This window comes from Anastrepha ludens, chromosome 3 (assembly GCF_028408465.1).
Source record: "Anastrepha ludens isolate Willacy chromosome 3, idAnaLude1.1, whole genome shotgun sequence".
Taxonomy (NCBI): domain Eukaryota; kingdom Metazoa; phylum Arthropoda; class Insecta; order Diptera; family Tephritidae; genus Anastrepha; species Anastrepha ludens.
In genome coordinates, this window is record NC_071499.1 from 39,116,790 (window position 1) to 39,143,552 (window position 26,763).

A 26,763-nucleotide genomic window follows, 5' to 3' on the forward strand; every position below is an offset into this window, starting at 1 on the left:
TCTTTGTTAGGCTCGGCACTTTTCAGCCCGTGTGTTCAACCAGTATTATTTCAGTAGAATATTTAATTATACGCTTACTTTACCTGGATAATTGCTAGCCACTATTTGAAGGTCGCGTGTTTTAAAATCCTTTTAGAAAAATTAAGTCAATATTTTATTAATGTTTTTCAATACATACAATAAAAATATTCTCATTCCACAATTTTCACACAAGTAAATTTGTAATACATATATCCGTACAATACTTTTTCACCATAAAACATAAAAGTTTAAATATTTATGTTGGTATGTAAGTAATTAATAATTGCATACGTCTTCATTGAAATAACAGAATTTTTAATCAACAATACAAATTTAGTTAGTTACTGAGGTACAGACACTTAACTGCTAACCTACGTACATATACTTATATATTGCACTGTACATATTGTTTATTTGCTGGAAGATAGTCAAACCTCATTGCTAAAAGCGAGCCATAACAAAAAAAAAAAATAATAAATAAAAATACTTTTGAGATAAGTATATATGTGTGAAAAATTCATTAACAGTTTCTCGTTAGGGCGAAATCTGTCTTAATTTTCACTTAGTGCGGAACAGTGAACTGAAAATTTTATAGTCGAATTTCTTGATATTGTTTTTAGTGGAAATAAGGCGTTCTTCCAGCAAACGTGCCATATGTAGTCGTGTAAGAAATGTACATACATACATAAATATACATGGGTTGGCATGTGGGCACATTGTAACTACATATGAGGCATAATTTGCTGCCAAGTTGGCATGGTACATATTTTTATATGATTTTATATATGTATGCGTATAAAAGCTCTTAAGAAAAAAAATGCGCCAACAGCTGCGAAACTTTTTTTCGCACCTACACACATATATGTGTATAAATCTCTGTAGTATGTATGTCATATACGAGTACATAATAAGTATATTTTACGATTTTTCATTGAAAAAATTATCTGCCATCTCTTGAAGCAGTTTCTTTTTTGCCTATAATATGATACATACGTATGTATATGCTTGCGTGCTTGTGTGTTTGCATTGTACTGAATTTTATGTATGCACGTACATACAGTTATTTATTAATTAGCGGTTGTTGCATATACCGCCAACGCGCGTCTTCTAGTCTACTAAATTAAGCTTTTACATAGTAAAGGAAAAAAGAGCACTTTCGTATTATTGCATATATTTTTATATATGTATGTATGTACTTTATGTATATGTATTCACTTATTTGTAAATACTAGGCATTGCATCCATGTAAAAATGACACAAAATACCGTCAAAATTGCGTCAACTTGTACGCTTCACTTGTCCAAACTCTCCGATGTGCAATGGGTCGCTGGAATGCGTAAGCTTAGCACGCACCTCAATCAAGTCCACTTATATAACATCTATGATTTCGCATCCACTTAGTATGTAATGTGTTTGTAAGTAGTTTATTTCGCTGCATCACTCCGTACGAACGCGTCTGTAGGCCAGAAACCTTATGTACTTGAGTGCAACCATTTACAAATATTTATTGTTTTAATATATGCATATATGTGTTTTTGTTTTGTTTTTGGGTTAATTGCATTTTTTTTTAGTAAAAGCTATTTACTTTTTATTTTGTGCCGCCAAGTCCTCTTCGAATTTTTTTCGTCGTTTTGTCAGCAATGGATTATTGGATTTGTCTAGCGCTTTGACGTGCATCTGTTGGGAGTGGAGAAATTTTGTAAAATGTTATTGATTTAAATTAAATGCATTGATTTAAATCAAATTTGCATTTACTTTTTCGCTCACCTGATCATAGTCGACGCGCATAGTGGCCAACGAACGCGTCATTTCCTCTTGTACCTCCGGCCATGTTTCTTCGCCTTCCTTCAACATGCGACCCGTACAAAGCGGTGTTTGTGGCACTTGTGTATACTGTGCAATCCATTTATTTCTGATTACTTGATCGATTGTCAAACGCTTGGTGGGATCTACATTTAGCATGCCTTTAATTAAATCCTTAGCAGCTTGGCTGACATTGGCCCATTCGGGGTTGGGGAAGTCATATTGACCGGTGCGTATGCGCTTCTTCATGCCTGGTGAGATGGCGAGGCCGTTGTTACTGTAGAATGGTGGAAAGCCACAGAGCAGTATGTACATGATGACGCCCAGCGACCAGATGTCACAGCTTTTGTCGTACTTCTCAGGGCCGAGCACTTCGGGGGCTGGAATTTGGAAAAATTCATAGATACGGTAATTTATGTATATTCGAGAGAAATTTCTGGATTGAGCGAATTTCCACTCTGAGCGCCAGTCAGGCGGCACTCAAAGCTCTCTGAGATTTAGTCCTCACTATTTCTTGAGTGTATCTCTAAGTGGTCTACAATAACTACTACTATTGAGTTGGGCAATAAGTTCGTAGCGTTTTTATATTTTCTTTTATTTTACAACGATTTGTGTGCTGTTTGGCAAAGGGTACTTAATTATGCATTCGACAGAACTCTTTCTGAATTTGCCTAAAATAGCAGTTATTTTTTTACATTTATTATCAATTCATGCCTTAAACTTCAGTATTTTTCGGATACATGGAAAACGGCAAAAGTAACTCCAATACCAAAGCTCGAAAAACCCCCAAATGAAATCGGAAGCTATCGACCAATAAGCCTTTTAAGTAGTCTCGGTAAAATATTCGAGCAAGTACTAAAAGATAAATTTACAGCATTTATTAATGAAAATAATGTATTGACTGCTGAACAGTTTGGATTTAGAAAATTTCACGGTACAACACACCAAATCCAGAGAATTTGCAACCATATAAAATCTAATTTCATTAATAAAAAGTCCACCGCCTTAGTCCTCTTCGACGTTGAAAAAGCCTTTGACTCTGTTTGGCACAATGGATTGATAATTAAACTCATAGATTTTAAATTTCCAATCCAACTTATCAAGATCGTTCAAAGCTTTCTAAAAAATCGTTATTTCTGTGTCTGCATAAATAATGAATTTTCAGACCTAACGGAAGTTCCAGCTGGTGTCCCTCAAGGACCAGTTATAGGACCTATTTTATTTAATATTTATGTGTCTGATGTCCCTAAGTTTGACAACTGTCACTACGCCATGTATGTTGACGATATCGGTATTTTTTATTCGCACAAGTATGCTCATGACATAGTGAGTAAAATGCAAAGAGCGCTGAATCATATCGCAAATTATTTTCACAGACGGAAAATAAAACTTAATGTTAGTAAAACGCAAGCCATATTTTTTATCAAAAAAAGAAGTCCATGCAATTTGCCCAGCATAAACATAAATATTAATAGGCATATCATGCCTGGTCAAGCACCGTTAAATATTTTGACGTAGTATTAGACAAAAAGCTAATCTTCCGTGATCACATTCACCACATAAATAATAAATATAATATCGGAATCAAAATGCTATATCCTTTAATCAACAGGAAATCGGAGCTCAGTACTGAAAATAATCTTGTAATATGCAAAGTAATTTTCCAATCAATTATGCTCTATGCATGTCCTGTATGGGGAACATGTGCAAAAACACATATAAAGACGTTGTAAATACAACAAAATAAGCTTCTGAGAATGATGCTTAATTTACCATGGGATTATTCAACAAGACTGTTACACAACGAAAACAAAATAGAAATGATATTCTCACGAATCGAAAAACTTAATGATAAGTTTAAGATAAAATGTAGTTATTGTAATAACGAATTAATATTAGATCTGCTTCAGCATGTTTAAGTCATCAAATATCTGCATAATATATCTGTACACAACTTCCCTTTGTCTTTTTTTTTTGTTTTTTTTTTCATAAGGGTTTTTATAGTAGTTTTTCCCCCTTAATTTAATTTTTATATATTGTTCAACATTATCTTATGGAAAAAGTAAGAGTAAGTTAAGAAGCGTACAGCATATTCTGCAAATTAGGTTTAACCAAAAAAAGTTAACATTTTCGGCACCTGATTTTCTTTGCATTTCATCGCGGTGAAAAAGCTATCGAACAGCCCGGGACATTTGCGACGTGTATGGGGAAGGAGTCATAGGCGAGTCTGCAGTACGGAAATGGTTCGCAAAGTTAAAAAATGGCGACTTTGACGTCGATGACGCGTCCCGCAGCGGAAGGCTTTCTGAATTCGATAAAGAACGTCTCAAATCACTTTTGAAGGAGGACGGTCGCCAAACCAGTCGTGAATTGGCGGAAATGAATGCAGAATGAACTGCGATCATAAAACGTTTCTCAATCACCTTCATTCAATGGAATTTACGGAAAACTTGAGAGCCTAGGTGCCTCACGAGCTCAACGAAAAAAACTAAGAAAGTTTCCTTCCCATTGCTTCTCAGCCTCTCGCCCGCCATCGAGCAACGCACGGTGATAAACATCGCTTTTTGTATCGAATCGTCAAGGTAGATGAGAACTGGTGCCTATACATCAATATGAAGCAAAGCAAGGAGTGGGTGGATTCAGGAGATTCGCCAAAGCAGAAAGTCAGGCCGAATATCCATCCAAAGAAGATCCTGAAATGTGTTTGGTGGGACTGGGAGAGCATGGTGCACTGGAAAATGCTTGAAAATACATTGCCCAGCTACACCACATGAATGAGGCTATTCGACTGAAAATACCTGGTCGACATGGTCAAAAAACGCCAGGCCCCATGTTGTACGAGTCGTAAAAGCCGCGCTCCAAGACCTCTAATGGGATATCCTTCAGCATCCGCGGTATTCTCCGGACCTTCCACCGAATGATTACTATCTTTTCCGCTCCCTGTCAAACCATATGTAGGGCGTTACCTTCGATAACAAAGAGATTCTTAAAAACTGGCTCAAGAACTTTTTTGACACCAGATACCCGATTTTTGGCGGAACGGCATCAACAAATTAGTCGAGCGGTGGGAAGCGGTTGTAAACAGCAACGAGAAATATATAATTGAATAACTTATTGATACAATTCTTGTTTTTTGTTTAAATAAAAGTCTTCGGTAAAAACGCTACGAACTTATTCCCCAACCCAATATGTTTATGACTTGAAATATGTAAATAAAATAAAACCTCTACAAAGTTATACCAACCAACATAATATGGCGTATAGCAAGGCGTCTGCAATGTGTCCTTCACGAGAGTCTCCTTCGCGAAACCGAAATCTGTCAATTTCAATATCGCATTCTTATCATTGCTGGTGTACAACAGATTCTCGGGCTTTAAGTCACGATGTGCAATATCCCGGCTATGCAGGTAATGTACGGCAATGCAGATTTCATGCATGACCTGTGCAGCCTCTAAGCAATCAAAATGGAATGCATTTAAAATGGGTTTAGATAAGATGATGTCTGCTCTAGTACTTACCTCGCTCTGAGAAATTGCCATCGGCATTGTCTTGTATGCGTTGGAACAGTTCACCACCTTCCATGCTAACAAGCAAGACAGGAAAATAAAAACAATAAATTAGATACATCATTATCTACATACATATGTACATATAATAAATATAATTTAAATATTTAATATTGTGTACCACACAACTCACCACTCCATCACGACGAGCAGACATTTATTGCCGCCATATGTGTTTTCGTAGACATCGATGATATTGACGATGTGCCGACAACCGCTCGCACGCCAGTGCAGATCTACTTCTCGCCTTGCTTTTGGATTGTCGAGCAGGACTTTTAGTGCATACTTTTGTTTAGTTTTGCGATCGGTACACTGCACCACTTTGCCATTAATGCCCAGACCAAGCACCTTGTTGGAGATCTCATAGTCATCGACGAGCGGTGTGGCCTTTGCTTGACGCTGTATGGCGATGGCATCCGTTTTCGTATTAATCTTGAACATATTGAACTGGAAGAGAGGAGAAGGAGGAATGTTGGTTAATAAGTGCCTCTTACAATATGATTGATATGATTACTCGCATAATAAAACATATGAGACTTGGATGGTTGAGTAGTTGACAGCAAATGATTTTCATCGCGGTGTGGGTAGGCAAAAAAAGAGATAACAGGTAGAAGGAATTAAAATTATTGGATAGATAGGATATAGCATGACAACCATGGGTGTGACAACCATTCGGGTTCGAATCTCCGTGCATGAACCACCAAAAGATAGAACAAGTTTTTTTCTAACAGCGGTCGCCCCTCGGCAGCCAATGGCAAACCTCCGAGTGTATTTCTGCTATGAAAATATGAGGAGCATAAAAACAATTTGCCGTTCGGAGTCGACTGTAGGTACCTCTATTTATGGAATAACATCAAGACATACGCTAGAAATAGGAGGAGGAGCTCGGGCAAACACCCAAAAAAGGTGTAAGCGCCAATTACTTATAATGTTTTTTATATTGTCAAAAAGCTATTTAAGCGATTGAAAAATTCAGTTTTAGAAGTGGGTCTACGTATAAATTGAGAGAAAACGAAATATATGCTCTTTGGAAAGAAACCGAGTGATGATGCACACATTGAAAGGATTGATGAATGCCGCACTTTCTTTCACGACAACAAATGAATTGTAATTCGCTTTGGAACCGTCGATGAAGATTAACTGCCAACTACAGCTTTTAAGGTGACATGAAATGTCTGCGCAATAGTCTGCCAAATTGCATCAGTAATTTCACCAGCTTACATAGAACTTATCTATCACTGCCATATACGAGTATATATACAGTCGGTTTTTCGTAACCGGAACGACCTGGATATATATCCGGCCAAGGACTGCCAGCAGCAGTCCTTTTACAAGCATGTGGAATTTTTATGCTGCTATCATACAACCACAACAACAATATCGAGCTGGATGATTCACGAGTGGTTGAATAAATGCTATTGCGATGCTGTTTTCAAAGAGAGTGCGCATTGTTGGAACAAAAGACCTGCCTAAGCCTTAATTATCTGTCTTGGATTCTTCCATGCGATATGTCAATAATAGAAACAAAGTTTTTAATGGGAATCCAACGATATTGGAACTCCAAGTCTTTTAATTTCCTTGACGTGTTGCACATCTATTGATATTTGTTGGATTTGTACCGTTTTTTTGACGAAGCCAGGTCGCCACAAATTTTACGCAATATTTCCTCAACATTTTCGCAGGAGAAATATCAATCCGTAAAAACAATTTTATGCATACAGATTATAAAGTTTTGTTTTGTTTCATGTATTCAAAAAACTTGCAAAGTAGGGGAAAGTGAGAGAGCAAAATGACATTTCAGCTGATCGCAAAATAAAAAGAACACGAATTAAAATTTCCTAATTGAGTCATAATTCTAAATTTAAATAAAAATTGTGATTAAAATGACGAATCTATTGTAAGTGAATATATTTTACATAAACTTTTCAAAATTTATTTGACGTTATATATTAAATCGGAATCGGCCAATGATAAAGAGGTTTGTACTTCTGAACCACAACCTCCAGTCACAGTTACTGCAGTTTCCGAAATACAAATCGAAAGCATTGAAGTATCTTGGTTTTTAACTAATTTGGAAATATATGTAGGGGAGGGGGCCCAGTTGTGACGCGGGTTTTGAAAAAAATTAAAATTTTTTCCTCAGTTCCGCAAATTGAAAAATGAAGAAGTTTAACATTTAACTATTAACCAAACGCAACTTTTCTCCAAAGAAAGTATGTTTATTTGAGTTACTCAAAAAATTTTGGAACAAATTTTTTCAGGATAACTTTTTTTAGGACAAAAAAAAGTGGCCCAGTTGTGACGCACCTCAAGAAATTTACTGGAAATGAGAAAATATGAAAGGAATGTCACACCAATTGTTGTGATTTAATGATTTATTTATTTTGAAGGCTTTCAATGGCAAAAATAATGAAAAATACAAAAGAAAATGTCCTTCAATGGCCATAAATGACAACGATTTTTATTCATCATCGTCATCTAAATATTCCTAGTCGTCGTCCACGTCACTTTCGCAGTGTTTGCAAGTGAAATAACTTGCCTGCATGTTGGCGCACTTTAAATGAACTGGACGCTTGCATACGTTGCAATTGATCGAGTTGGCAGTTGGTTTTTTTTAAACAACAACAAAAATGTAGGAATTCGGCAGTTCTATATGATCGTAGTGCAAAAAAAAGGTGCGTCATAACTGGGCCACCCGTTGAGTCACAACCGGGTCACGATGCTATTTTGTGTATGACAAGCAAGTTTTTTGTAGACACCACATAATCACATAAATCCATATAGAATCACAAAATATACGGCAAATACAATATTTTGATGCATTACACTCGCCTTTTCACTGTTAATTTCACAAAATTTTGGTACTTTGAAAAAAATCAAAATAACTTTTTCGCACGATTTTCAACACGATGTTTGGTGCGTGTATACACAATGCGACTACTAACGTTGGTGTCTGCACAAAAACTGCTGAACGTCAAACGAACATGATTGGCAGGGCTCAAACTGTCATTTTCATACCGCATGTCAAAAATATTTAGCTGCGTCACAACTGGGCCTGCGTCACAACTGGGCCTGCGTCACAACTGGGCCCCTCCCCTATGTATGTGCACATACTACATAAAAGGAAGTGATGCTAAGCTTGAATATATTTCGCAATTTATTTGCTTTATTTATTTATTTATTTTTAATACGAGATAGCTCAAGCTCAACTAAAAAATTTTTGAATTTTTATGATTTGCCCGCCAACAATCAGCTGTTCGTTAGACTTGCAAAGTGTTACTGGTTTTGCGTTCATGTACTTTTTTTGATATTTTTCTCTTTGAGAGCGAATTCTCGAGAATTAAGTTACTGGATAATTTTAACATGAACAGACCTAATATATACTTTTAGATGGCATTTTTAAGAAGAACACTACACAACTGTAGTGCGAACCTAGAAGAGTCTTCAATTTGATCACAATATTATTATTTTCAAGGAATTTTTATACTCGGGTTCTAATTGTCCGGTCGGTTATCGAGATTACGGTGTAGTTATCACTAAACTGAATTAATTTAAACGTGTTTTGTGCGGCAATAACAAATGACTCAATCGTTCACGTGTTAAAGTGGAAATTTTCGGACCGGCTCGCTTTGTTGTTAATTTCTCAGCAATTAAATTTTCATGCGAAAATTGATATAAGCAAATATCTAAATACATACACATGTACGAGTATGTTTAGGTAAGTGAACATTTTGCTTTAACAAATAAGTGCACTTAGGCGCATCTGCACATACATATATACAAATGTACAAGGTGGCGCAAAATTAATCACGCTATTGGGAGATTCAGAGAGATTGTGGCCTCGTTAGCCTAGCGTAAGTACACTAGCCTACTATCCCAGAGGTTGTGGGTTCGAATCCCACGTAAAGCACGGTCCTCGCACTTTTTCAAATTTACCTACTTTCCCTGTTTCTAAAAAAACAAAAAAAATTCTCTAGCTCCATTCCTCAACCCCAAAAAAAACGTATTCTTCCCATCCTTACTCCCGTACCATAGGCTGCGCATTATTTGCATTGTGGCTGCTAAAACAGGCAAAAAACAAAGAAACACACACAGTTACGCATTGCATCAGTGGCGCTAGCAAGAAGAAGCGGACGACCGCGGTAATAGCGCAGGCACACGAAATTTAACGAAGTCCTCAACCATCTGTGCGATCCTTCTGCCAGAAAAATGTGGGACACGGATGGCGCTCCAAGCAGTAAGAAGGCGTTGTTACTAAGCAACGACAGGTGGGCATTCCCACTACTTAGGACTGGTAGCGACAGGCTAATCACCTACCCTGTCAGAAATCAAAAACAGATTAACGAAACCAACGCAAGACTGAGTCTTGTCGAAGCCCTATTCTTCCAAGAGGAGTGAACAAGGAAAAAAAAATCGGGAAATTTATAATTTTGGCCAATGTCGACGTCCGTCAATCATATTTGACACTGCAGTATACAAGCAGACAAGCAATGAAGCGCAGAAAGGTAAAATAAAGACATCTATCACTCGAAATAATTTTTTTTAGTAAAAAAATTATTTGAAAAAAAACTGAATGACTAATTTTGCGCCACCTTGTAATAGCATCTGTATAGAAATACACTTACATACATACACATATACATACTCGTACATATGTATTTATTGATCTTAATCTGCGCACACTTTGTAATTTCAATTATTGGATTGAATGACTTTTATTGTAAGTTAAATGTTACAGAATTGCAAAAATCGTATTTTTTCAATAAATCGATGAATTGGTTCCTTTATGATTAAGATGTAAATTATTTCATAAAAACCTACCGCACTAAAGACGCCAGCGTAGAAATTTAGCGATGCACTCAAAAGTGGTTGGGGAAATAACAGAGCGACAGAGATACACACATACATACATATGTATGCGTTTATTTGTACCGCGTCATCCGAAACATTAACGATTCAATGCGTTTCGATTGCAACAGCATTTTTTTAACTGCCCAAACGGAATATCTACTTAAATTCAATGCAAATTCTAGCCGCCTGCGCAAACAGCCGCATTTGCAATGAAAAAATAAAAAAAAATTTAAAAATAAACCACATGTACAACGCCTATTACAAATATGTAGCTTTTTCGAAATGTTGCTTTGTTGTTGGTCAAACGATTTACAAATTTAGTAATGCGATTGCGAAAAGCGAAACACAACTTAAAAGTCGTTTTCAGATACCCCGTCAAATGGTTGGCGTACGTATGTATCATCACGTACATATGTATGCGCATAAATATTTTGCGATTAGTGACGTCATTGTTGCGCAGCTTGAAATTTACTGTTTTAGTATATATCTTAAAATAAACAAAAACATCAGTGCAGATATAATTACTAGTATGCTTTTGCATGTACGGGTATTCGCATATTTTTCATTTTTAATTAGATGCTTCGTGACAGTGGTGGTGGGCTTGTTAGTCAGCTAGTATCCCCGCACTAACATCAAATGTAGGCTAATATGTAGAAATACAATAACGATAACTTGTTTTTTCCACAACCAGTTAGCAGGCAAATTGTTGTTGTTGTCAATTCCATCGTTAAAAACAAACAAAAATTATAAAAGTGCTCACAACCGCAAACCGACGCTGTAAGTAAAACACAAACACATACACACGCGCGCAAGTTCTATATAAATAATAGTTTGGTTAGTTCAGTCATATCGGGAGAACTGATAACGCGACCAAAAAAGTGATAATGGCAGTCTCACGAGCCATTATGTGCGTGTGTACGGCTACACGCTAATAAAGCAGACGAAAGGTGGAATTGTTGCGGTGCACAGTGGTACGGTTTTGGGCAAAAATAAACAGCATTTACTTTTGAATCTATTTTCATGTACGGGGTTGTGGAATAAGTTCAAAGCTTTTTTATATTTTATTTTACAACGATTTGTTTGCTGTTTGGCTTTTCATTCTTTCTCCTGTACAAAACTATGTTAATAGTATTTTTGAGTTATTTATTTTTTTATTAGTTTTGAGGCTTAGAAATGGAATACTCAGGAGGCAAAAATCATAATTTTCTACATCTGTTCTTCTTTGCTTTTGTATGGACACCTGATCTTCTTTGCTTTTCATCGAGGTCAAAAAGCTGTCGAAGCAGCCCAGTACATTTGCGTCGTGTATGGAGAAGGTGCCATAGGTGAGTCTACTGCACCGAAATGGTTTGCAAAGTTCAAAAATGGCGACTTTGACGTCGATAACACGTCCCGCAGCGGAAGGGCTTCTGAATTCGATGAATAATGTCTCAAATCACTTTTGAAGGAGAACTGTGACCAAACCAGTCGTGAATTGGCGGAAAAAAATGAATTGCGATCATGAAACCATTCTCAACCTCCTTCATTCAATGAGATTTAGGGAAAAATTTCGAGCCGGGTGCCTTACGAGCTCAACGAAAAAAACTCAGAATGTTGCCTTCACATTGCTTCTCAGCATTTCGCCGGCAATCGAGCGACGCGCGGTCATAGCCAGCGCTTTTTGTACCGAATCGACCCAGGAGATGAAAACTGGTGCCTATAAGTCAATATAAAGCAAAGAAAAGAGTGGGTGGCTCTGGGAGGTACGCCAAAGCCGAGCGTCAAGCCGGATCTTCACCAAAGAAGATCATGAAATGTATTTGGTGGGACTGGGAGGGCATGGTGTACTGGGAAATGCTTGAAAAGAATGCCACGGTAAACAAGAAGCTGTACATTGCCCAGCTACACCACGGGAATGAGGCTATTCGACAAATAACGCCAGGCCCCATGTTGCACAAGTCGTCAAAGCCGCACTCCAGGAGCTCGATTGGGAGGTCCTTCAGCATCCGCGGTATTCTCCGGACCTTGCATGGAATGATTGCAATCTTTTCCGCTCCCTGTTAAACTATATGAAGGGCGTTACCTTCGATAACAAAGAGGTCCTAAAAAACTGGCTCCACAACTTCTTTGACACTAGACCAGGCGATTTTTGCCAGAACGGCATCAACAAATTGGTCGAGCGGTGGGAAGAGGTTATAACCAGCAACGGCGAATATATAATTGATTAACTTATTGATATATTTATTGTTTTTTGTTTAAATAACAGTCTTCGGTAATAAATGCTACGAACTTATTCCGGCAAACGTAGAGTTCTGTTCCACTGCTAATTTTTTAACTGTCTGATGGAGTCCTACCTAATCTAAACTACGAAGCAACAGCTCAAGATATACCGCTTTAGAGGAGCATTTTGGAGGAAGCTTCGACGCACCCCGCGTAGTAACGCTATGAAAGAAAAAGAGATCTCTCCGTTTTCACATTGTATTGCCGCTTTGGATAAAACTGGTGTTATGGTGGCGCTAGCCAACTACATTACAAGTCTTGTTTTCAAGTCCCAATTTCTATAAAAGTATAGCGAACATCCATGTATGACCTGCCTCTCTTTGCGGCATCCAATGCTAGTCTTTTCGGCCAGTTTAATATTCAATCAAACTGCCCCTGTGGCTAAAAAAGTTTAACTCCAGCCTCATTTCTCCTGTTTTTCCCACAGTTTGTTCCACAAGTGCCCACTGTCCGATTTTGAAAAAAAAAAAACGTTTTCGAGAATAGCACTGCGGTAAAAGCCGAGGCGTCCCTACAGTGACCAAAAATATGTTTTTTTTAACCTATTCGTATTCTACTATGTGAGATAGCTATTTAATACATGTATACATACATATGCATGTATGTGTGGTTTGACTGCAAATAAGCGAATGTCGTTGCGCACTGTACTGGGGCTAAATTCGTACGCCGCATTATTGTTCGAGTACATATTTGTTTGTGGTTGTTTGTTTTGCATAACATGCGAGAATTTTTATTTTTGGGGTTATTTATCAACGCTGAAAGGTTTCTATGCACCATTCGATTCGATTCACCAGCCGTTAGAATAAGTACTTTGATGTTGTTTTTTTACTTTTCTTACCTATCAACCAACTACTTCACTGCTTTCATTAGGTGTGATATTCCGGGTTTTATTAAATTGATGTACATATTTATTAATGGCAATGTTTGAATGAGCCGGTGTGAGTGCCTAGGCATTTCCTTTGTGCTTATCACATCTGATATTGGCTTAAGTTGTTAGGCGATGTGTGATGTGTGCTGTGTGAATGCGATTTGTTGATTTGTTTATAATTAAAAATAAATACGAGTGTCATACACACGTGCCTCCAACAACAGAAAAAAAGTATACTTGTAACTATATATTCATATTATATTAACACATTTATGTATGTAAGTGAATGCAGTTCATTTCTATCAAATAGACGCACTTCATAGCACAAACTGACAGCATCAAAATAAAGTGCACACCAATATTGACAAGTTTTGCCTATTTATACCTTTTTTTTTTTTTGTTAAAGCATATCAAATCAATCAAATAAGTTTGTACTATAACAAAAACCATGTACGCAGAGTTTCGAATATATCATAGTACAAAACTTATAAAAAATGGCCAAATTTTTATCAAAATTTCAGTCTTTCTTAGTTTAGAAAAATTCTGGGTATGCAGTTTTATAGCCCATTAAATTTTAGTCTAACAAAGTGCAAGTTTCAAGGGGCTCAAAATGTACGTAATTTTTGACGATTTTTTTCGCTGAGGTGTTTTCGCTGTATTTTCTTCATTGCTTATATAATATTTAATTATATTTTATATAAGTTTACTATGTCCTAAATTTTATAAAAGAATTTAAAAAATAACTAAATAAATAGTCGAAATATTATATTTCAATATGTGTTGTACACTTTATTTTGGCGCTGGCAGTGCATACCTTAGCTCAGGAGATGCTGCTTTTGTTTGTGAAAGTCGATAAATTTGCAGAAACTTAATAGAATATATTTTACAATTAGCCGATAGCCTTGGTAGCTAGTGCGATTACATTAGTATAATTTGAATTATATTTTAAATAAAAAAAAATTATATTTTACATACACTCAAAATGCTAAGTGAATCCCAGTAGTGAAATTATTTTTATTGCCCATTTCCGGCTGGAAATGAGTACTTTTCTACTAGTTGAAAGGGAAAGGGCCTCTTAAAAATACAACAACAAGCACGAGGGCGGTTCAATAAGTACCCGTGATTGATGACAAAGGGCGTTCTTCAGGGAAGTTGGTGTTAGCATCGTATGCTGTCATCTATCAAACGACGACAAAACAAATTTCAGACTGATTGAGAGGTTAGTTTGGATTTGGCAGCTATTCGAGTAAAACGTGTTTCGAGATTTTCGCTAAGATGGAAAAAGAGCAGCATCGTTCGGTAATTCCCTTTTTGTTTTTGGAGGGGGGAAAATGCGAGGAGATAAAAGCAAAGTTGAATGCTGTCTAAGGGGACGCTTCGCCATCTATTACCACAGTTAGATATTAGTTCAACGAATTCAAACGTGGGCGAACATCCGTTTTTGATGAGGAGCGACCAGGACGCCCGACAAACGTGGTTACCGAGCAAATCATTCAAAAAGTCCACGAAATGATTCTCACTGATCGTCGAGCGAAAGTGCGCGAAGTAACAGAGACCATAGATGTGTCGACCGGAATGGCAATTAATATTTTACATGATAATATAAATATATATAATTGGCGCGTACACTCTTTTTGGGTGTTTGGCCGAGCTCCTCCTCCTATTTGTGGTGTGCGTGTTGATGTTGCTCCACAAATGGAGGGACCTACAGTTTTAAGCCGATTTCGAACGGCAGATATTTTTTATGAGGAGCTTACTCATAGCAGAAATACACTCGGAGGCTTGCCATTGCCTGCCGAGGGGCGACCGCTTTTAGAAAAATGTTTGTTTTTAATTTTGGTGTTTCACCGAGATTCGAACCTACGTTCTCTCTCTGAATTCCGAATGGTAGTCACGCACCAACCCATTCGGCTACGGCGGCCGTCATTTTATGGATTCATCATTACACTCCAGAACTAATGAATTTCGCCCTCTGAATCTGCTTCAAAGAAGACGCAGACAGTCCCATCAGCCGGAAAGCTCATGGCGACTATTTTTTGGGATGCGAACGGCGTTATCCTCATAGAGATTTTAGAAAAAAAGGAGAACGATCACTGGACAATATTATAGTGAGTTATTGGACCGCTTTTTGGATTTTTTTTTCAAAACTAGTTGCCATCTAAATCTTAATTATTTTTCGTAATAGTTAAATTTTTAACCTTCTTACTTTGTAAAATTCAATTCAGAGAAAACTATACGATTCGGTATGAGGTTCTGCCATGTTCAATTATGGCGCTATTGTAATTTGTCATGACAGAACGTGAAACATTTCCCCTCAAACGTTATTTTGTTTTTGTTCTCTGTTTGTTTCATTTTGTGATGCATTATCCTTCACCGAGGGCTCTTACATATGGGCTCATACAAGAGAGTTTTTGAGCACTCAAAAGATCAAATTAATGGTTCATCCGCCTTGCAGCTCTGATTTGGTACCTAAGCATTTATTTTTGTTGTACTTTAAAAATAGAACGCCTCGTTGAAGCCTTTAAAAAGCGCGTTTTGGAGGTAACCACTTCTCAGTGGCAAAGTGCTTTGAAAATCGGTTGAAGCGAATGCAGAAGTGTACTGACTTCCTAGGTGAATATTTTGAAAAACAATGAAGCTATTTTCATGATTATTTATAAATATATAAATTATATTTCCTACAGGAAAGGGTCACATGAGTAATGGGTATATTTATTCAATTAGAGCTTAGTTATATAAAAACGTACCTATTTACGTGGCTTTAAATAAACCATGAAAAAAATTACTAAACACTGCAAATAAAAACAAAACAGAACTCCGGAAGTGTGACGAAATTATTTAATGCAGCACTAATACGATACTGATTTATTAAAATTAATTGTTTACAAATGTGCGCTTATAAAGAAGAGTAAAAGTGATCGTGTGGAATGAAAAAATTAAGCAATCAGGTATTTTATTCAAGAGGGAGGGAAAAGCAAATACCTATATTTCATTGTTAATAAGTACCGGTTTGTTTTAATGGAAAATTATCGGAAATTATCACAAATGATCAAGTTTTGCGTTCGCGTACGTAAAAAACTTGCAAAGTAGGGGAAATTGAGTGCGCGAAGTGACAGTTGACTTGTAGGGGAAGTTGCTAATTCCTGCTGGAAAAGTGTTTGTTTTCCTGTTTGCAAGCAAAGAACAGTTGACTGAAGGCAGTTGCAATTTGAAAAATCAAACAAAGCGAAAAACTGATTTTTGAATACGTAGTAAAAAGTAAGAAATTCAATAGGGAGTATGTTCAAAACGTTTAGTAAAATTGGACTGCAAAAAATCCTGTCTTTGTGAGTTCTGCATGCGACTAACGTAAATAAGATGCCATCCATTTGTTAACGAGATTTGCATGTTTTGGATGTTGTTGGATACTTTGGTAGTTGGAAGATAATTGTGCTTTATTCTCTTGCAAACATACCTTAAGAAACAAACGTTTAAGGGGAAAGATAACTGTAAAATTTGGAAAAAACAATTTTTGTTTTTTTTTTCATGATCTTCCTGAAATTTTGCACACATATTTTTTATGATATTACTTTCTATGTGTTTCGAAAGTTTTCGAAAATTTTTCGAAAAAAATTTTTTCGAAGCAAAAATAGTAGGAAAATTTGCCCCACAACTCATTTTTTTAAGCATTTTTTTCCACGAATTTTTTTTCCATTTTTTTTAATTCATATAGAAATTATGACATTAGCAAACAAAAAAATTTTTGGTGTTTTGTATTTAGGTCACTGACGCCGATTCTACAAAGCCGATTGAGAAGCCTCGCTGCGACCTTCCTGGAAGAATTGAGTGCACATCCGCCATTTTAAATGTTTAAAATAAAAAAAATGTATTGTATATTATTTTAATGTATAAATAAACTGTATGCCAATTTTGAAAAAAATATGCTGACTTCTTCATTTTAAATAATTTTAATGAGAATCAGGGAAAATATGGCCGTTTACAGGTATCTGTCCCCTTAAATCATTTTGGAAAGTATACGATTTAATGCATAGACAATTGCTAAAATTTACTTATCAAATTTACATATGTTTACTCAACTTTCTGTTAGTCGCAAAAGAACTTTGCCAAATCCGTTCCATCATCTCAAGATGAGCTTGGAAACAAAAAGCAACGAAATTTCTAAAAGGATGATACGGCACACCGCGACAATTTAATGAGCCTCAAATGAATATTCCCATTAATCTCAACTCTCAAAGACGCGCTAATATAGATGCTCAAATAACCCCAGTCGAACTTTACCTAATATGTATAGACATATTTACTATATGTAAGTAGAACACTAGCTGACGAAGAAAGTCTTTTTTATGTGGAAAGTGGTCTGATGTTTTCCGCGAAGACTTAAAGAGATGTCACGGAAAGCAGAGCAGAACTAAGGATTTTTTTGCTAAAATTTGAAATTTTTTGGAATAAAATTAATGCATAAATCTTTTAAATTGACGATTATTTGTAAATTGATGAAAGAAAAAAAATCTTTTTTAATATGTACTGGCTTATGGGCAACCAATCAGCCTTATCCCAAACAATAAAATTCTTTTATATAAGCAGGAGCTTAAACCAATTTGGACATATGGGATCCAGCTATGGGGCTGCTCAAGCTCAACCAACATAAAATCCATCCAAAGATTCCAAAATAAGGTACTACGATGCGCTGTTAATGCACCTTGGTACGTCCGTAACACCGATATCGAACGCGACCTTGGCATCGAATCAGTTGCCACTTCGATCAACATCAACGCTAAGTCTCATATGGAAAGACTACGCCACCATGTAAATAGCGAAGCCTCAGCCCTAATTGACCCCGTTAAATGGAAAGAAAGGCTGAAACGAAAAAAACCGCACCAACTCACGCAGTAGCCCATTTCCCTGCAAGCCTGATGCAGAGTATTTTTAAATTTAGTTGTATTGTACAAAATTAAATCCAAATTGTTCGTTAGTTTATAATTTATTAACTAGTTACAATGTAAATAATAATAAAAAAAAAAAAAAAAAAAAAATATGTGATGAGCGTGCCACCTTCTAAATCTGAGCCATTTAAAATAGAAATTAATTATAGTAATAATTAGTTGCTATATCGCCACCTGGTGGGCGCATTGTGCCTTTTGGTTTCAGTAACAGTATTCGATTCAGAGTAATCGGTTATTAGCCTACAATTCCTATCCACGCGGTGATATTTCCACCTTTGGTATAATTGGCGCGAACAGCTATTTTAAGCCGCTCGATCCGAGTCAGACGCATTCTGCAACCGCCCATTTAGGGGCAGACGTTGAGATATCCCAGTTCTTGGTCCGTGAGTGGTATTTTTCCCCCATATACCCTGCATAACTGCCAAGCGGTTGCCTATCCGCCACTTGGGCACGCGTCCGATGTGAGACTGGGAACTCCACAAATATGTAAATAAAAATTGCGATTGAATATTTAAGGTGCAAATCGGCTTAAAATGATTCATCAGCGAACGAGGATGTCCGCTAAAGTTGGAGTGATTTTTAGAACGCGATTTATAAAATGGCGAATAAGCGGACTAAATTTCAAGCTTTTATTCGATTACTTGAAATGCTAAAAATGTCAATGTGCTCCAAATAGCAGGAAGTTTTTTTGGTGGTTAAAGCGAACGTTATATCTAGCAGGACTAGTTGCATATCCAAGTGTAAAATAACCTTTTTTTTAGAAATTTTACATAAATGTGCGTTTGTTGTAAGATGGTACCATGCGTATTTTTTTCACTGGCTAATGAAATAGCGGCCGGCAGAATTCACAGAGAGAACGTAGGTTCAAATCTCGGTGAAACACCAAAATGAAGAAAACCATTTTTTCTAATAGCGGTCGCCCCTCGGCAGGCAATGGCAAGCCTCCGAGTGTATTTCTGCCTGCTCCTCATAAAAATATCTGCCGTTCGGAGTCGGCTTGAAACTGTACCTCCCTCCATTTGTGGAACAACATCAAGACGCACGCCACGAATAGAAGGAAAAGCTCGGCCAAACCCCCAGAAAGGGTGTACGCGCCAATTATATATATATATATAATGAAATAGGGGTTTTTAGTTGATAATTACCGCTAAATTGAAAGTGAGTGTGGTTAATTTAGCTCATTGTGTGGATTAACCGATTTACTCAATGTAAGTACCAATATTGAAAAACGCTAAGTTGAAACATAATAGTTTACCGCACAAATAAAATGACTGTTGTGTTTTGCTGCTCAAATCGAATTAATCTTTATTTCCGTGTTTGATTATTGTTGATAATTGTCTTAAGGTCATTGTACAGTCACAGGGTGACAGTTGATTCCAAAACGCTCTTTTATACTCATATAACATGGTTGCATAAAAAATGCTTAATTTCACAGAAATTCGTATCAAAAAGCTACAAAAATTGCCATACAAATTTAGATATTACTCAATAGGAAAACATTATTATAGCTACGAAATGTATTAAAAATATTTGTTATTGTAAGATTTAAAAGTCAAAGATTTTATTTTGTATATTTTCTTAATGTTACTATAAAAATTCTAATTTGACATATATAGCAACCCCGCCAATAAGCTTAAGCAAAACGACCAAGCGCTCACACCATCACACACCTAGGGGCCTGTCATACTCACACCTAGATGTCTGCAAAAAAAAAAAAAAATTGGAAAAAAGAAGGGTGTCTTTACTTGTATTTTTGTACACTGCATACGTCTTAAGCTCTAGCTACAACAAGTCTTAAGGTCTGGTTACGTCAAAACCTTAGTCACTAATTCATAAGGTCTAGTTGTACACGTATACAATATATATACAATACAATACATACATATGTATATAGAAGCTTATATATGTAGTTTATATACAAATCATGACTCTTCTCAGAAATGCTGGAGCAGAGTCTAAGGTTTTTGCCTAACAAATACAAAGCAAATAACAAAAACATCCAAACACCCTATTCAACAGTATTGAAATAAAATTAAAAAGCGGAAGATAAAAAAGTTCACGTCATAAATAGATTCAAAGCGAAAAGTATTTCTAGGAAATATATTAAAAATAACAAAAAATTTTTTTCCTGCTAACTAATTTTGTGGAAACTATGCCAGTATGAATTTAATTTGTTCAATTAATTGTAAATAATTATAAAACTACTTTTTGGCTTCAGTTTGCCCAACAAATGCGTGCTTGTACATAATAGAACTCTTATCGAACTAAAATATTAAGGTATTTATTAAACGTACAGTAAACGACGTCATTAAAAACATGACGTACGTACATTTATTTGCAATTTTTTTTTTTTCGCATTATTCAAAGCGTGTAAGCAGAATTTTGCACACATATATGTACATATACATATGTGTATATTTACATAATTTCATCTGGTGCGGTTTTGTAAATGTAATTGTAAACCCAGCAGAAGGTGAAAGGGTGATTTTACTTCATTTCGTTTTTTCATCTGATTATAAGTAAGCAAAAAATTGGAAGAAGATAAATAAAAATATTTCTCGTATATTAAAAGAGGACGAAATGTGTAGTGCAGGATTCATTCTAAAAAAAAAAAATAGTGTAAATTCGGTTTACTTCCATAGATAAAGCAGTTGGGATCTTTACACGTACGAGGGGGATTCAATAAGTACCCGTGTTAGAAATGAAGACACCATTTTTTTAAATTTTTTTTCAATTTTTTTTCAACGATTAGTGATAATAATTTGTAATAAAAAAATAATTTATGAAAAAGTTAAAAAATTTGGTGGAAGTTTTAAAAAATTACTTTCACGAAAATGAAATTAAAAAAACAAAAATTGTATTAAAAGATTACTTTTAAATATATTTTAAAATTTGGAGTTATTACTACTAAAAAATATTCTTAATACAAAAATAATTAAACAAAAAATTTTAAAACTTGAGTTGAGATGAGAGTTTTAAGAAAATTAAAAAGTTTATTTGACGAAAATGAAATTAAAAAAAGTTGAATAAAAAAACATTTTCGAAAAAAAAAAATTAGAACTTGAGGTTTTAGAATATTACAATATTTATTTCGTGAAAATCAAATTTGTAAAATTTAATACTAATTGAAAATATTAACATTTGGTGAAAAGATTTTCGAAAGTAGTAAAAGGAGGTTAAGAACTAAAATGAAAAAAAAAATAGTTTTTGTTTTGGAAAAACACCCATTTCGTATTCTGCCCACGATTGTTGAATGAACGAATGAAAATGTGGTTTACACTTCAACCTTGCCCTTTTAGAAAAATACACTTCCCCCTACTCCTCTTTCGCGGCGCTGATTTCCTCCTTTGAACTAAATTTTTTCCCCGCGAGCCATTTCTTTATGCTAGGGAACAAGAAAAAGTCGCAGAGAGCCAGATCGGGTGAATACGTGGGGTGCGTCCGCAATTAATAACGCAATTCATGTAGTTTGGTGGCGACAACCCCGGATGAATGTGCGCTATCGGGGTGAAGGTGCTGACCTTCTTTTTCTCAAACAATCATCCCCATGACCTTTCCGGCCCCGGCCGATAGGACTGTCTTCGTCTTCTTTGAAGCAGATTCACCCGGAGAAATCCATTAGTTTCTAGTTTCTGGAGTGGAATGATGAATCCAGGTTTCATCAACAGTGACACAAATTCATTCGGATCTCGCTCAAATTTCTCCAAACACTGTTTCGAAGTTAACAGCCGCATCTGCTTGTTGTTGCTTGTGAGCAATCGTGGCACCCATCGGGCAGACAATTTTTTCGAAAATCAAGTCGTGCACTTTTTGAATGATTTCCTCGGTAACCACGTCTGCCGGACGTCCTGGTCGCTCCTCATCAAAAATGGATCTAACTGTGGTCATAGGTGGCGAAGCGTCCCTACAGACAGCATCCAACTTTGCTTTTATCTCCTCGCATTTTTCCCATCCAAAAACAAAAAGGGAATTACCGAACGATGCTGCTCTTTTCCCATCTTAGCGAAAATCTCGAAACACGTTTCACTCGAATAGCTGCCAAATCCAAACTAACCTATTAATCAGTCTGAAATTTATTTTGCCTTCTTTTGATAGATGACAGCACACGAATCTAACACCAACTTCCCTCTGGAATGTCCTCTGTCATCAAACACGGGTACTTATTGAACCGCCCTCGTAGATATTATTATACCCGAATTCCGCTGAATAAACTGCTGGTTTCAAATTAATATTATGTAGTTTGCAATTTTTCCCATTCTTGAACGAACAAACATATCTTTTCTCAATTTTCCGACTAACATACATTCATAGTCAAGGGCTGACCAAATTGTGAGAGCCAAACTAGTTCATTTCTACGGCAGCAGGGTTTATGCTAACGGAATAACCCAAGAATGATGGAGTATAAGGTTGCATATACTGGAGTTGGAACAATATCGTAAATATGCTAGCGCGATGCAGGCTTCCTATACTGGCCTTGGCCATATCATTACTGGAACTATTGATTGCCCTTTCCTTCTGAGTAAAATTCAATTTGATGTTCCCTATAAGAAACCTCGATAGTATGAAACCTTGAAAATTGGCTTCTTAAGAACCAGGGTGAATTTTACATCGCCGTATGGCATCTTAGTCAACCATCTTAAACCGTTTTATTTCTTAGTAATTATTAAACTATTGTATATTAGCTTAACATAGTCTGTAAGAATGTATCCATTCAAAGGCAAATAAACAACTAAACAAAAAAAAAATAAAAAAAAATAAAAAAAAAAACAATTTAACAAAAATTTTAAATACTCACTGACTTGTTCACATGCAAGCAACTATGCACGCACAGATTTGTTTATTTTCTGTGTTGACGTCACTCAAAGCACCGGAATTTGTTAAATTCGCCGAAGCACAGTAGCAGCGGTGTTGAGATAGCGCCACGTTTGTATTATCTACAACGTGAGGGGTAGTGTGTTATGACCAACCTACTGTATTCTGTTAAACGCGGGAAGATTTTATATAATATTTCTTTAAGGGGGTTTGTACGGATTTTTTTCGCATCGATATCTAAATCACAAAATAGTAGAATCAAATTGGTTAAAGCAAACAAAAATTAACTTTATGAAGTCAGAACTTCACGAGTTTTTGTATTATACGCTTCACCCATCAGTATATGTGAGTAAAGTTTAACAGTTTATGTAATAAAGCGTCTTTCACAAGTGGCAGCTATGTAGATGCCAGTAGTTGATGATTTCCAGACGGCGTCTTTTTTTGGTTTCATTTTGTCAAGTAGACAGATGCAAGGTGAATTTAAAAAACAGTTACTTTATTTTTCGCGATTTTTACAAGTCTGTCGTAAGCTTCCTTCGCAATACAAAACAAACAAAAGGAGAAGAAATGATCTGTTGATGAAAAGTCAGTGGATGGCTTGGTAATATTGTGATTTGTGAGATTAAAACGAAACAAACTACTGAAAACCAAGAGCCGTATTTTAAATTGAAAGCACAAATTAATAGAAAGCCTCCAAATGCAGTTTGTTGGGTTTTTATGAGGAAGACGCCGTGGCAAGAAAGTGTGTATGTGTGTGTATAATTTCTTGAGCTTGGTTGTTTCCATTGCTTTCGCCTACTCTTCTTCTTCACACACAAGTAATTCCTCTTCCTTTTGTTTGTTTATTCATGGACTCTTACGACACCGTGAATTCGGTAGGCGCATTCTATTTCTCTATCATTCTTGGACAGATGTATAATTCTATATTTTGTTCTGGTTCTGAGTTTTTCGAAAAGTAAAGTCTATTTGAATGAGCAAAAGATTATTCCAGAGCTGAAACACAACATCCGGATCGAGTTTGCTGAACTCATTGCGATAATGTGTTAGCAAGCCCTTGAGCCTGCTGCGGTCGCAGTAGCCGAATGGGTTGGTGTGTGACCAGCATTTGGAAGTACGTAGATTGGAGTCTCCGTGCATGAAACACCAACAAAAAGTTATTTCCTAATAGCAGTCGCCTTTCGGCACGCAATGGCAAATCGCCGAGTGTAAAGCCATGAAAAAGCTCCTCATAAAAACATTTGACGTTCGCAGTCGGCTTAAAACTGTAGGTCCCTCTATTTGTGGAACAACATCAAGACGCACACCAATAGGAGGAGGAGCTCGGCCAAACACCAAAAGTGTGTGAGCGCTAATTATTATTATTTTTTTTATGGCAACTTGTAGATTTGCTGATTGTCATTCAAATGATGCCATTTTTCACACATAGTAATTGTTAAGAGCTGAATTTTGAATAAAAATAGGGTTACCGGAAATAATCTAAATTTTTACAAGTTTTATTTTAGAACAACATCTATTCGTGTCCTTTAAAAGACACTTTATAAAATCCCCTCAAAAACAAAGCAGAGCAGAAATGGAAAGTACTTTCTTTCTTGCATCGCGTTAAGAACAACAGTCAGTACATACATACATATGTATGTGTGGTTGTACATAGCATCGGTCAGTTTTGATTTTTTATTAAGATATGAAAAATTATTTTTGAATTTCCTTTCTTTTCTTTGAGATTTCAAAAATAAGCTAAAAAAGCACAAGCGTACATTTTTCCTCTTAACGCGCCCACAGATTTGTGCGTTAATTTTTTGTTATTAAAACTTTGCCAATAAATGTTTTTGTTTACAATATATGGTTGTATGTGTGTACATAAATTGTTGAGCGCTTTCAAATTCACGTTTTGTTTCATCTGACCGTCTAATGTACTCATATAAATATGTATGTAAGAATTTTCGACGTGTGCCGGGCTATATGCCTCCCAGCAAATCCACCGATTCTATGGCGAAAGCCTTAATAACAAAATGGGATTTAGTGGTTTCTAGCTGGTATGTGCTCACCTATGTACGTATATACCGACATATGTTTGCTCTATTATATGGTAATTTACACCAGCGACTCATCATATGTCTGCTCTATGGCCTGCTCTTGGCCACTGCTGCCCCGCTGCTGTTCGTTAATTACCTAACCAAGCGCGTCGCCGCCGCAAAATACGCAGTTCCGCCCGAATGCGCTCGCTAGTATTTATGCTTGCAAACATACGAACCTACATACATTTGAAAAAAAAAAATGAAATTGTGAATATGTATAAATAAGTACAAACATATTGACACATCCTAAATATGTGGTAATCGCTATTTAACTGTAATGGCAACAACAGCTGCCGTTGAAGTTCCATCAAAGCGATTGTATTTGTTTTTTAACTTAGCATTCTATGAAATGCGTGAGAAGGGTTATATTTTCTTTGGTAACATTTATGTATTTATAAAAATTAATTGAACTATGTATTTTTTATTTAATTAGCTTGATTTGAAAGGATTGCAATTAAAATTATTTGCTTTATGCTTTCATTTATTTCTACTCCGACTTGTGGGCTATAAAAATACACCTTGGATAGGTTGGCTTGTGCAACCAATAATTGTTGACTTTTCTGTTATAATTCGCTATTGTCAAACTGTTAGCCAGCGAAGCAATCAACTAACCAACAAACGTCGACCGATAGACCTAAAAACGAGGGCAGCAGGCCGTCAAGTTAACCATTTTCGAATACGTTCAATGAATCATTCACTTGTGCCTGCCTGCTTACCGCATATGCACCTACCTCCCCGTTCAACGTTTGACTATCTTACCGATCAAGCGGCCACTGAATTTTTTGATTTCACAAGTATTTAGATGCCAAGCTCACTGCTTGCTCCCAACGAAAGGCACTTTTTGTTTTAGCTTTAATTTAGTATTTAACATACCTTTGCTATTAATAAACTGTTTTCACGTTTCACTAAAATTTTATTACGATACTGGTTAAATTTATAAAGTTATAAAATGCATGAAAACGAAAAGAAAAACAACGACCGAGGTGCGCTTTGCCTCGGCTTGGTGTAGCAGATATTTTTCCACAGTATCTGCGAGATGCAAGATACTCGCACAACTTGTCACACACAAACAATAAAACTGTTTAATTGGAGGCAGCCCTCAACTATTGCTGTCAAATTGGCATTGCTGCCAACTGCTGATTGTTTTGCTTTGAATGACAGACAATTGACAACTGTTTATACCGGATATGGAAATGAGAAGAAAAAGTATTGCTTTAGGAAATTAAAGTTCAATAATGGAGAAAATGTTAAAGTTATAATGGAGAAAATGTAGAAAAAGTTGATTGTATAAAATATAAATTAAAATATATTTTCTTCCTTCATATGAAGAAAAAGGATAGCACTATATGATATAGTTGCAAAAAGGAAGCACTAGAAGTTCACGTCACCGGAAAAATGAGGATTTATATCCCAGAAGATGTTTGAGGTAAGTTTTATGCTGATCGAAAAAATGCAGATTTAATTAATTAATTTAATGTATGGAAAATAACAATAAATTATTATTTTACAATAAAAAAAAAGGAGCACTAGCTGCCAGGGCTTACGGCTCAAATATGAAAATATCA

The 26,763-nt window shown here is 36.1% G+C and overlaps 1 protein-coding gene across 5 annotated transcripts; it reads right to left on the reverse strand.

Annotated features, from left to right (window-relative positions):
- Positions 1-130: 130 nt before the first annotated feature.
- LOC128857789 (MAP kinase-activated protein kinase 2) lies at positions 131-26,282 on the reverse strand. 5 transcript variants are annotated; one of them, XM_054093543.1, is made up of 7 exons: positions 26,072-26,282; positions 5,524-5,837; positions 5,343-5,407; positions 5,069-5,275; positions 1,777-2,204; positions 1,607-1,698; positions 131-1,477 (listed from the first exon to the last, which is right to left on the reverse strand). In XM_054093543.1, exons 2-7 carry the CDS (start codon positions 5,829-5,831, stop codon positions 1,459-1,461), a joined length of 1,119 nt encoding a protein of 372 aa, XP_053949518.1. In that variant the 5' UTR covers positions 5,832-5,837; positions 26,072-26,282; the 3' UTR covers positions 131-1,458. The 5 variants fall into 5 exon arrangements, with proteins under 5 accessions (XP_053949518.1, XP_053949522.1, XP_053949521.1 ...); XM_054093547.1 differs by having other exon boundaries at positions 131-1,500; XM_054093546.1 differs by having other exon boundaries at positions 1,789-2,204; positions 26,072-26,281.
- Between the last annotated feature and the right edge of the window lie 481 nt (positions 26,283-26,763).